The sequence below is a fragment of the Notechis scutatus genome, chromosome 5, assembly GCF_049901735.1.
Source record: "Notechis scutatus isolate UNSWTSFEM ecotype Mainland chromosome 5, rNotScu1.2, whole genome shotgun sequence".
Classification (NCBI taxonomy): domain Eukaryota; kingdom Metazoa; phylum Chordata; class Lepidosauria; order Squamata; family Elapidae; genus Notechis; species Notechis scutatus.
Genome location: NC_142013.1, coordinates 1,496,717 through 1,509,811, shown reverse-complemented (window position 1 = coordinate 1,509,811; position 13,095 = coordinate 1,496,717). Strand labels below are relative to the sequence as shown.

General features: G+C 46.0%; 1 protein-coding gene across 1 annotated transcript in view; it reads right to left on the bottom strand.

Moving 5' to 3' along the window:
- PDE2A (phosphodiesterase 2A) overlaps positions 1 to 13,095 on the bottom strand; it is a 224,329-nt gene that overhangs the window by 9,539 nt on the left and 201,695 nt on the right. Inside the window, exons 19-25 of the mRNA XM_087965919.1 lie at positions 11,882 to 11,959; positions 9,214 to 9,336; positions 7,295 to 7,365; positions 4,416 to 4,538; positions 2,349 to 2,436; positions 956 to 1,003; positions 588 to 662 (exon numbers count right to left, since the gene is read on the bottom strand). Of these exons, the coding sequence (XP_087822045.1) occupies positions 588 to 662; positions 956 to 1,003; positions 2,349 to 2,436; positions 4,416 to 4,538; positions 7,295 to 7,365; positions 9,214 to 9,336; positions 11,882 to 11,959 (606 nt within the window). The remainder of the gene's footprint in view (positions 1 to 587; positions 663 to 955; positions 1,004 to 2,348; positions 2,437 to 4,415; positions 4,539 to 7,294; positions 7,366 to 9,213; positions 9,337 to 11,881; positions 11,960 to 13,095) is intronic.

Below are 13,095 nucleotides of genomic sequence, written 5' to 3'. Positions count from 1 at the left end.
CCCAGAACCACCCAGTAACCAGAGCTAAACTTCAATTCCCAGAATCGCTCATCCACAAGACATGGACTTCAACTCCCAGAATCCCCGTCATCAGAGTCGGACTTCAACTCCCAGAACCACCCAGTAACCAGAGCTGGACTTCAACTCCCAGAATCCCTCATCCACAAGAGATGGACTTCAACTCCCAGAACCCCCCAGTCACTAGAGGTGGACTTCAATTCCCAGAATCCTCCAGGAACCAGAGCTAAACTTCAACTCCCAGAATCACTCATCTCATCCACAAGAGATGGACTTCAACTCCCAGAACCCCTCAGTCACCAGAGGTGGACTTCGATTCCCAGAATCCCACATTCATAAGAGATGGACTTCAACTCCCAGAGTCCTCCAGTGACCAGAGGTGAATTTCAACTCCCAGAATCCCCCAGTTAGCACACCCCAGGGCCATCTGGGAGGAAAGGAGTGCCAAAGAAGCCAAGGTCGTAACCTATATACCTGTGTCATAACCCCCCAAATTCCTTTTTAAAAGCCCCTTCCCCAATTTTTCCTCACGCCTCCGGATGAGGGCCAGCCTGCCCAGGAAAGCCCACCTTGCGAGAGAAATGATCAAAGATGTTGCAGCCGTGCGTGTTCAGGATGGCGATGGCTTGAGCGAAATGGTGTCTCTGAGACCAACAAAACACAACAAGGGAGAGATGTCAGCGAATACGTTGCGGGACGGCACTCGTCAGTCAGCCATTTTGTGCAAGGGCGCACGGGGTTGTGCAGGAGCAGGTGAGGGGCATACAGGTAGCCCTCGCCTCACGGGGCTCTTTAACCAGAACGAGAACCTTCTGAGGTTACAAGAAGGCTCAGCTCATCATCATCATCATCATCATCATTATAATTGGTCCTCTGACTTACAACCGTCGCAGCATTTCCCCCCCCCCCCAGGGTCACCTGATCAAAATTCCTTTACCTCCATCACGGATCCTTCGGAACTGTACAGAGCTGCCAGGACGGATTTCTGGAAGAGGGAGAAGGGAGGTAGCTTTCATTGGAGAGGTTGGGTAGGGGGTGAAGGAGACCCTCCCCCCCCAAGGGGGCGGATGAGCAGAAACAGAGCAAACCTGGTCCTGGGTGGAAATGGGCCACAACGTCTGCTAGCCTGGTTCTCCTGCTTGAGCGGGGGGGGGGGCTGGACTAGAAGACCTCCAAGGTCCCTTCCAGCTCTATTCTGTTCTGTTCTACTTCAATTCTGTTCTGTTCTTTATTCTCTCCTCTCCTCTTCTTCATTCCAATATTCTATTCTATTCTATTCTATTCTATTCTATTCTATTCTTTATTCCAATATTCTATTCTATTGACATTATATTATATATTCTCTTCTCTTCTCTTCTCTTCTCTTCTATTTCTTTCCTTTCTCCTGTTCTATTCTATTCTATTCTATTCCAATATTCATCTGTTCTATTCTATTCCCTTCCCTTCCCTTCCCTATCCCTTCCCTTCCCTTCCTTCCATTCCATTCCATTCCATTCCATTCTATTTCTATTTCTATTCTCTATCTATTCCCTCCTGTTCTATTCTATTCTATTCCTTCCTTTTTTCCTTCCTTCCTATCCTATTCCTATTCTCTATTCCAAATTCCATTCCATTCCATTCCATTCCATTCCAATATTCTATTTCTATTTCTATTCTCTCTTCTATTCCCTCCTGTTCTATTCTATTTCCATTCCATTCCATTCCCTTCCCTTCCCTTCCATTCCCTTCCATTCCATTCCATTCCATTCCATTCCATTCCATTCCATTCCATTCCATTCCATTCCATTCTATTCTATTCTATTCTATTCTATTCTATTCTATTCTATTCTATTCTATTCTATTCTATTCCCTCCTGTTCTATTCCATTCCATTCCATTCCATTCTATTTCTATTTCTATTCTCTTCTATTCCCTCCTGTTCTATTCTATTTCCATTCCATTCCATTCCCTTCCCTTCCCTTCCCTTCCCTTCCCTTCCCTTCCCTTCCCTTCCATCCTTCCATTCCATTCCATTCCATTCCATTCCATTCCATTCCATTCTATTCTATTCTATTCTATTCTATTCTATTCTATTCTATTCTATTCTATTCTTCATTCTGCTTTTCTATTCTATTCAATTCTGTTCTGTTCTATATTCTATTCTATCTTCTATTCTACTCTACTCTATTTTTTATTCCAATATTCTATCCTAGCCCATCTCCTATTCTACATTCTATTTTATTATTCTCTTGTCTTCTACTCTATACCCTACTCTCTAGCGAGACCCACCCCTCTATCCTCCCTTGCAGAGGGGGGTGGGTGGGCGAGTGAGTGGGGTCTTTCCAACCTTACCGATGCCACTTGAAAAGAATTGTTGGTGCCTCGGTGGTCCAAGTCGTGGCACATGCAGGAGATGAACAAGGCAAAGATTTCAATGTCTCTACAGGGGAGGAAAAACAGGGGAGGGGGGGTCAGTTCGGGGCGGCATCGACAAAAGGGGGCAGAATCAAACTCACGCAAAGCGTGAGTACCTTTTTCTTTTGCCATGGCTTGGTAAGGCCACACCTGGAACACAGGTAGTCCTCGACTTACAACAGTTCGTTCAGTGACCGTTTGGTTACCGCGCCACCGGCAAGAGCGACTTAGGCCCGTTTTTTTCACACCTACGGACCACTGCAGCATTCCCGTGGGTGACGTGATCAAAACTCGGCCACTGACTCGTGTTTACGACGGTCGCAGTGTGCTGGGGTCATGTGATCCCCTTTGGCGACCTTCGGACAAGTAGAGCCCAAGGGGAAAACAGATTCGCTTAAGGACCGTGTGATTAACTGTAGGGATTCCCTTAACAACTTTGGCAGGAATGATCCTAAAACGGCATAAAATTCACCCGCTCAGAACTGTCTCGCTGAACTACTGAAACGTTGGGCTCTGTTGTGGTCATAACATTGAGGACTACCTCAATTGTATCCCGTTTTGGGCACCATGCTGTTAAAAAAAGAAAAGAGCCCCAGAGATGATTACGGGGTTGGAGGATAAAACGCCTGAAGAACGGTTGCAGGAACTGGCTCTGTCTCGTTTAACGACCAGAAGGACTAGGTGGGGGAGGTGACAGCAGCATTCTGGAGGACGTTGCAAACTGCCCTCCATACGAACCACTTGCCAAGCATCTGAATTTTGACCGTGTGATTATGGGGATGCTGTCATGGTCACAAGTGTGAAAAAAGGGCCATAAGCAGGGGTGGGATTCAGCCCGGTTTGGGCCGGTTTGAACGAACCGGGTGTTAAATTTACCATCCGGTTCGCTGAACTGGTAGTTGAAACGATCGGCTGGCCTCGCCCAACCCCACCCCTCCCAGAAGTCTCCACGCTTCTGTTTTTACCTGCACAGGTAAGTGCAGGGTCTGGAAGGGCCAAAAACGGGCCAAACCCAGAAGTTCTGTAAGTCCGGAAACGGGCCTGTTTCTGGCTTCCGGAGGACCCCCCCCCCAGAGGCCTGAGGGAAGCCTCCAGACTCTGGGGAAGGCAAAAAAAAAAAAAAATGGCCCTCCCAAAAGTTCCAGCAGGCCACGCCCACCATGGCCACGCCCTCCCAGCAACCTGACAGAGAAACAGTTGTTGGGATGTTTGAATCCCACCCTCAGCCCTAAGTCCCTTTTTTCCGGTGCTGTTATAACTTCGGTCACTCAACAAGCGGTTCTAAGTCAGTGATGGCGAACCTTTTTGTTGTGGTGTGCCCAAAGCGCGCACCCTCCCCGCACATGCGTGCGCAGCACCCCTGCCATGTCCCCTGACCTGCACTGCGCATGCGTGCACCTCCCAGCTTATTTTGGGCAAAAAAATGAGGCCATTTTCGCCCTCCCGGAGGCTCGAGGGAAGCCTCTGAAACCTTGGGAGGCTGAAAAAAGGGGCCCGTTTCGGCACTCCTGGTATTTCCGGAAGGCCCGTTTTTTTGGCCTCCAAAGGCTGCAGGATTCCCCCGAGCCTCCGGGAGAGCAAAAACGGTCTCAAATGGGCAGAAACCAGCTGGGAGGCACACCCATGCGCAGTGCGGGTAAGTTTAACTGGGGCTCATGGGCCCACACAAATGGCTCTGCGTGCCCCCTGTGACATGCATGCCACAGGTTCGCCATCGTGGTTATAAAATTGAGGTTTCATTTTGCAAGATTTCCCCCTCAAGGCGAAGAAACAAGAAAGGAAATGGCTTTTGGGGACCCTCCGCCGTGTCTTTGCTGGGTTTGGAAAGCTGGCGCCCCGACTTCCACAAGCTGAACAGGGAACCAAGAGTTGTGGGTCCAACCTCAGCTTGTGTTGTCCCAAGAGATCCTTTAAGATCCTTTTCCTGTGTCCCGCAGCCCGGTAGGGACTCGCTCTCTGACGACCCCCGGGCCTAAACCAAGCCCATCATCCACGTCCACTTACTCCAGGTAGTTGATGAGCTCCAGATTCTTGTACAGCAAGTAGCAGAAGTGGGAGACGGAGAAGGCGTGCATCCAGTTGTGATACGGAGGGTCTCTGTACCCCTTTTTTACCATGAGGCAGAACCTGAGGAAAATGACCAAAAAAAGAGAGTCACTTGGGGTTATTTAAGACCCCCAAATGTAAGACCGAGCAGCCATTTCCTCTTCTTAAGAGGTTCCTTTCCTTGCTGCGTCTTTTCCACAAAATGACACAAAAACCCTAAACCCAAACACACACTGCCCAAGAATAACAGAGTAACAGAGTTGGGAGGGAGCTTGGAGGTCATCTAGTCCAGGGGTCGCCAAGCTTTTGGACCTCAGGGACCACCAAACTCATCATTTTAAATCCCGCGGACCTGAGACCCTGGGAAAATGCCCCCCAAAAGTGTGCAGGAAAATCCCCCACCCCGTTTTCCTACGATTGATCATTCTTTATTTGGGACCGCAGGACACCGTCTCCAGCTCCGTTCTCAGGGAAAGAGAGAGAGACTTTTGGCTTCATGCAAGGAAAGCAGCAGGAGCCGCAGAGTCTTTCTTTCTCTCCCCCAAACTCTGCCAGAAATGAGTCTTTGCCGGCGCAGCCTCTTGGAGCAGGAGGCCTTGCAGGGTCCCAAAGACTCATTTCTGGCGGAGTTTGGGGGAGAGAAAGAAAGACTTTGGCTGCTTTCCTTGAGTGCAGCCAAAAGCAGAAGAAGAAAGAAGCAGAAAGAAGCAGCCCGGTGGCCAGGCCAGGTGTGTGGGGCTAGTGGGGCAAGTTCCCCCCCTCCACCCTTTCCCCCCTCCCCTCACTACCTCGTGTTGTTCGCAATGCAAGCGACGCAAACCTTGTGTTCCCATGAGCCATGTGGGCGGTGCAGCCTTGTGTTCCCGCGCAGCCTGGATTAATTGCTTTGGGGGAAGGGGGACATTTCTCTACGGACCACCAAAATTTCCTCATGGACCGCCAGTGGTCCCCGGCCCACTCCTGCTCTAGTCCCACCCTATGGCCAAGGCAAGAGACCTATATTTGGTCACAAAAAAGATGTTGTGGAACTCTGGGAAGAGTGCCGAGAAGAGCCACAAAGAGGATTAGGGGACTGGAGGCTAAAACATACAAAGAATGGTGGCTGGAATTGGGGATGTCTAGTTTAATGAAAAGAAGGACTAGGGGTGACATGATACCCAATATTTGAGGGGCTGCCCCAAAGAATAAGAAGAGGGGGTCAAGCTATTCTCCAAAGCCCCTGAAGAGGCCGGAGAAGAAGCAACGGATGGAAACTCATCAAGAAGAGAAGCAACCTGGAATTAAGGAGAAACTTCCTAAAAGTGAGGACCATTAGCCAGTGGAACTGCTTGCCACCAGAAGTTGTGGGTGCTCCATCACTGGAGGATTTTAAGAAGAGACTGGACAGCCATTTGTCCGGAATGGTACAGGGTCTCCTGCTTGAGCAGGGGGTTGGTCTAGAAGACCTCCAAAGTCCCTTCCAACTGTGGTATTCTGTTACTTATGGATCTTCCTGCTCCACCAACCAACCTCACGGATCTTTGTACTCCAGTCCAGAAGAGGCCGTGGAAAGCTGCTATTCCATGACTGAAGGATAAGGGTTCAAGGGCCGGACTCTATTTCCCTAGCGGGCCAACCATTCTTGGAAAAGAGACCACCAGGTATAAGTGTCCCACCCAGTTTGCCTCTCTAGCCTTACTTTGTCCTCCTGTGTTGGTCCTTTCAGGTACCCCAGAAAAGAAACACAATGAATACTAAGGCTATTTCATTGTGGGGTCCTTGGTGCTCTCTGAGCTGGGTGGTTTTCTTGCAGACGTTTCATGACCCAACTAGGGAACCTCATCAGGGCTATCATGATCACCATCACCATCAATTGTAGTCGTTGAAGTGGTTTCAGGATAAGGAGGAGGAGGAGGAGGAGGACTGTGGGGTCCTTGGTGCTCCCTGAGCTTTGCAATTTTCTCATAGATATTTCATGACCCAACTAGGTAACGCCATCAGTGGTCGAAGGGAGGAGGGTTCGCTCTTATTTTTACGTACTAATAAACATCTGCAAGAAAACCACCCAGCTCAGAGAGCACCAGGGACCCCACAGTCCTCCTCCTCCTCCTCCTCCTCTTCCTCCTCCTCCTCCTCCTCCTCCTCCTCCTCCTCCTCCTCTTCCTCCTCCTCCCTGCATGCCTACTCCCTCTTAGCACTGATGATGTTACCTAGTTGGGTCATGAAATGTCTGCAAGAAAACCACCCAGCTCAGAGAGCACCAGGGACCCTATTGTCTTCTTCTTCTTCCTCCTCCTCTTCCTCCTCCTCCTCCTCTTCCTCATCCTCCTCCTCCTCCTCCTCCTCTCCTCCTCCCTCCTCCCCCTTTCCTCCTCCTCCTCCTCCTCCTCCTCCTCCTCCTCCTCCTCCTCCTCCTCCTCCTTTCCACCATCCCCCATTCCCTTCTAGCACTGATGATGTTACCTACTTTGCTCAGAAAGCAACCTGGCCCCAGTTCCGATTGCACCATTGCAGCTCCCACCTTAACCTTTTTTCAACAACTCCTTGTGGATCCTCCTGTCGCCTCTTGGACTCCCTGGAGGCACCAGGACTGTCTGCGGCTTTCCCAAGCCCTGGTCCAACGGGGACACCCCCCTCCCCCCACCTTGGGATTGGCCAGGCATGCAACAAGCAGGTAAGATGGTGCCCTTTTTGCCGGGAATCCTCTCAGCCGAGCCGGCACATTGAAATAATGCGTTAAACCTGGTGTCCAAACGGAGAAGCGGAAATCAAGTCCCTGGATCACTTCGGGATCCAGAGGAAGGAAAAAGGGGGAAGAAAAACAAAAAACCTGCCTTGTTCTCTTCTCCCAACCATACCTGACAAGGGTTTGACGGTCGATTTTGTAGCTGCTGATGAAATTCATGTCCTGCAGCATGCTCAGAATGGCCTTTGGGGGGAAAGAAAGGAAAGAAAGAAAGAAAGAAAGAAAGGAAAGAAAGAAAGAAAGAAAGAAAGAAAGAAAGAAAGAAAGAAAGAAAGAAAGAAAGAAAGAAAGAAAGAAAGAAAGAAAGAAAGAAAGAAAGAGAGAGAGAGAGAAAGATGAGATTGAGGGGAAAAGGTTGATGGCAACCTCCTTCAGGCTAGGAGAAGCCATTTTCTTGTGGCCAAGAGCCATAACTGAGATATCTTGGCCTCCCAAAATAAGGGCAACGTGGAAGGTCACTGTTATTCTGAGGAGTTGAGTGGCAATAGGTTGATTCTATCTCTCCCCTCCTCCCCATCCCTCTCTCTTTCCCTCTCTCTCCTCCTTCTTCCTTCCTTCACTCCTCCTCCTCCTAATCCTCCCTTTCCCTCTCTCCCTACTTTCCCTACTCCTCCTCTCCCCATCCCTCTTCCTTTCCCTCTCACCTCGTCCTTCTCTCCTCCACCTCCCCTTTCTTCACCCTCCTCCTCTTCCCTTCTCCTTCTCTTCCTTCCTTCACTCCTTTCTCCTCCTTCCTCTCCCTCCCTCTCCTTTCTTCACCCTCCTCCTCCTCCTTCTCTTCCTTCCTTCACACCTCCTCCTCCTCCTTCCCACATCCCCCTTCCTTTCCCTTTCATCTCTTCCTTCCTTCACTCTTCCCTCCTCCTCCCCATCCCTCTTCCTTTCCTTCTCACCTCCTCCTTCTTTTCTTTCTTTCTTTCTTTCTTTCTTTCTTTCTTTCTTTCTTTCTTTCTTTCTTTCCTTCTTTCCTTCCTTCCTTCCTTCCTTCCTTCCTTCCTTCCTTCCTTCCTTCCTTCCTTCCTTCCTCCTCCCTCTCCCTTTCCCTCTCTCTCCTTTTGTCATCCTCCTTCTCCTCCTCCTCCTCCCTTCTCCTTCTCCTCTTCCTTCCTTCACTCCTCCTCCCTCCTCCTCCCTCCAAAGCTACAGCTGATCCAGAATGTAATGTACGGTTACGTGGCCAGTCACATGGCCACTGAAGGCCTTGCAGGTGTGACTCCAGATGGTAGTGGCCACTGACTGACTCAGCTAAGCTTTCATAGGCAACTGCCTAGGCCTGGTTGACGGTCCTTAGTGCCATAGGAGTCTATGAATTTATTATTTGATGTTTTCAACCTACACAACCTACACAACCTCCCCTGAGCCCCTTGGCAAGTGTGGGGTTGCCAAACCCATTTGACAAGGTTTTTAGCTTAGCAAAAGAAATGTTAGATTGAATGAATGAATGAATTTGTCAATGAATGAATGAATGACTGAATTGATCAATGAATAAATGAATAAATTGATCAATGAATGAATGGATGGATGGATCAATGAATCAATGAATCAGTGAATCAATGAATCAATGAATGACTGATCAGTGAATCAATGAATGACTGAAGAATTGATCCACAAATGACTGAATGAATTGATCAATGAAAATGAATGACTGAACTGATCAAAGAATAAATGAATAAATTGATAAATGAATGACTGAATTGATCAATGAATAAATGAATAAATTGATCAATGATTGAATGAATCAATCAATGAATCAATGAATGACTGAATGAATTGATCGATGACTGACTGACTGACTGACTGAATGAATGAATGAATAAATTGATCAATGAATGAATGGATCAATAAATCAATAAATGACTGATGAATTGATCCACGAATGAATGACTGAATGAATTGATCAATCAAAATGAATGACTGAATTGATCAATGAATGAATAAATAAATCAATCAATCAATCAATCAATCCATCCATCAATCAACCAACCAATCTTTCCAGGTGCTTCAAGCAGGCAAACTGGAACTAACACTTACCATCGATGTGTCGTCCTCAGGAAGCGATCGCGGTGTGTACGTGAATTTGGCGAAGTTCGGTTCGATCTGTGAAACCGGGATGATTTCTTCATGGAGAAGTTTGGTGTGCTCATCATCCGATACCTGGAAGAAGGAAAAGGACTCATTGTTTCCAATAGGAAATAATATATAATATAATAATAATATTTAATATATTTAATAATATTATATTTATATATTTATAATATATAAATAGATGCTAGGTAGATAACTAGATATAGATAATATAGATTGAATATATATAAATGATGTGTAGATGATAGAGAAGATAAAGAGAGATGATAAGTAGGTAGATAGGTAGGATAGGGTGTATATATAGACAGACTGTAGACAGATATAGATGTTGGAGACACATAGAATTACAGAACTATCTGGCTAGCTAGGCAGGCTATACTCTATCTATCTATCTATCTATCTATCTATCTATCTATCTATCTATCTATCTATCTATCCCTATCTATCTGTATCTCTCTCCTCATCTCTCTATCTCATATATCTCTATCTATCCTATATCTATCTATCTCTCTCTATCTCTCTCTATCTATCTATCTATCATATCTATCTATCTATCTATCTATCTAACTATCTGTATCTATCTGTGCATCTATCTTATCCATCTTATCTCTCTCTCTCTCTCTCTCTCTCTCTTTCTCTCTCTCTCTCTACTCTATCTATCCATCCCTATCTATCTATCTACTTCTCCATTCATATCTATCTATCTATCTATCTATCTATCTATCTATCTATCTATCTATCTCCTATCTGTCTCTATCTCTCTATCTGTCTGTCTGTCTATCTGTATCTCCCCTTCTCTCTCTCTCTCTCTGTCTGTCTGTCTGTCTGTCTGTCTGTCTGTCTGTCTGTCTGTCTATCTATCCTATCTCTATCTGTCATCTCTATCTCTCTATCTGTCTGTCTGCTCTATCTATCCCCCTTCTCTCTCTCTCTCTGTCTGTCTGTCTGGTCTGTCTCTGTGCTGTCATCTGTCTGTCTGTCTGTCTGTCTGTCTGTCTGTCTGTCTAAAAACTCATCTATCTATCTCTCCGTCATCTCTAGTCTGCGCCTATCTATGTGCCACCTGGTGTCGAAATGCTATCTGTCATCTACTGTCTGTCTATCTATCTTCTCTCTTCTTCTCTCATCAAAATCAAATGAATGCAATCATTCAATCATTCACATCAAACCTTAATTCTGTACCAATCTTCGTGGGCCGGATCTAAAAGACCAATCGGCCGGATGTGGCCTCTTCTCATCTATCATCTCCGTCTGATCTATGCCCACCCTGTGCTAGGTAGATAACTAGATAGATAATATAGATTAGATATATATAATGATGTAGATGATAGATAGAGAAAGAGATCTGTCTGTCTGTCTAGGTAGATCTCTCTCTCTAGGTGTATCTTCTCTCTCTCTCTCTCTCTTCTCTATATCTATCTATCTATCTACTGTCTGTCTGTCTGTCTCATCTATCCCCCCTTGTCTCTCTTCTCTATCTATCTATCCTATCTCTATCTGTCTGTCTGTCTATCTATCTCTCTCTCTCTCTATCTATCTATCTCTCTCTCTCTCTCTCTCTCTCTCTCTCTCTCTCTAGCTATCTGTCTCTCTCTCTCTCTCTCTCTATCTATCTATCTATCTATCCCCCCTTCTCTCTCTCTCTCTCTCTCTCTCTCTCTCTCTATCTATCTATCTATCTCTCTCTCTCTCTCTCTCTCTCTCTCTCTCTCTATCTATCTATCATCTCTCTCTCTCTCTCTCTCTATCTATCTATCTCTATCTGTCTGTCTGCCTATCTATCCCCCCTCTCTCTCTCTCTCTCTCTCTCTCTCTCTATCTATCTATCTATCTCTCTCTCTCTCTCTCTCTCTCTCTCTCTCTATCTATCTATCATCTCTCTCTCTCTCTCTCTCTATCTATCTATCTATCTATTTATCTATTATCTGTCTGTCTGTCTATCTATCCCCCCCTCTCTCTCTTTCTCTATCTATCTATCTATCATCTCTATCTATCTATCTATCTATCTATCTATCTATCTATCTATCTATCTATCTCTATCTGTCTCTATCTATCTCTATCTGTCTGTCTGTCTATCTATCCCCCCCTCTCTCTCTCTCTCTCTCTCTCTCTCTCTCTCTCTCTCTCTCTCTCTCTCTCTCTCTCTCTCTCTCTCATCTCTCTCTCTATCACTCTATAAAATCAAGTAAAAATAGCGAATGGGTGAAAATCTTTTACTCAAACTTCCTCACACCTCCAAATAAGTTACGCAGACCTAATCCACATATCAAAGGAGAAGGCCTGCAAAATTAAATTAGATTTCGCAGTGGAGCTGCATGTTCACAAGAATACACACACACACACACATACAGACCCCTCAAGGGTCACCCTAGAAACAGCACGTAGATCCTCCCATTCTCAGGACAAGCTCCCCTATAAAACGGTTTTTGCTGCACCCCACCGCTCCGCAGCTGCCCCTAAAAGGCAAATCTCTTTGTTTTGAGGGAATCAATCGTTCTTCTTTCCTCCCCGCTGGGAAGATTTGATTTTAATTCATTCCTGTGCCGAGACCGAATCTCGGAAGGCCCCAATCATTCCTCTGACCCATGTCCTTCGTTTTAAGCCTTTGGAATACCTTCATGTGATACATCATCATCTCGTTGGCCAGGTGGCTTCGGTACTGGGCCTCATGGACCTTCTTGTAGAGCAAGGACTGTAGGAAGGAAAAAGGAAGATTCTTTTTTTAAAAAAAGTCCACCCTGGGGCATCCGACTTCTCTGCGGGAGATAATGCTCTGTTTTCCTGAAAATACACCCTACCCTGAAAGTAAGTCTTAGCTTGATTATTACGTGTGCACCCAAAATAAGCCCTACTCCCCAAATAAGCCCTAATGAAGATCCCACCCACTCCAGAATGGAGGGATAAAAATTAAGCTAGGGTGGAGATGCAGGAGGGGTGGAGCTGTCCTACTACTTCCCTTTGGACAGGTGTAGCCAGGCCTCGCACACCCCGACACCTGCCTGGCCGGCCCAATTCTTCTGCAGCCGGCAAGGCAGGCAAGGCTTTCCTGAAGGCCTCTGGAGCTGAGAGCAAAGCTCAGGATCGATCCAAAGCTCTGTTACTGGCTGCAGAGACCTTTAGGGAAGCCTTGCCAGCTGCAGAAGAAGAAGTTCCTGAAGGCCTCGGACAGCGAAAAGGAGGCCGGGGGCGATGGGCGCAAGTGAGGTTAGTCAGTGGAGGACATCCCCCCCCCCAAAAATAAGACCTGGTGCCTTTTTTGGTGGCAAAAAAATATAAGACAGGGTCTTATTTTCAGGGAAACACAGTATCAGTCATCTATCTGTCCATCCCTCCATCTCTCTCCCTCTCTTCCTCTCTCTCTCAGTCATCTATCTATCTATCTATCTATCTATCTATCTATCTATCTATCTATCTATCTATCTATCTATCTATCTATCTATCTATCATCTATCTACCTATCATCTATCAATCATCTATCTATCTATCTATCTATCTATCATCTATCTATCTATCTATCTATCATCTATCTATCTATCTATCTATCTATCTATCTATCTATCTATCTATCTATCTATCTATCATCTATCTATCTATCATCTATCTATCTATCTATCTATCTATCTATCTATCTATCTATCTATCTATCTATCTATCTATCTACCTACCTATCATCTATATCAATCATCTATCTATCTATCTATCTATCTATCTATCTATCTATCTATCTATCTATCTATCTATCTATCTATCTATCTATCTATCTATCTATCTATCTATCTATCTATCTATCTATTCTATCTAATCTCTCTATCCATCTATTATATCTCT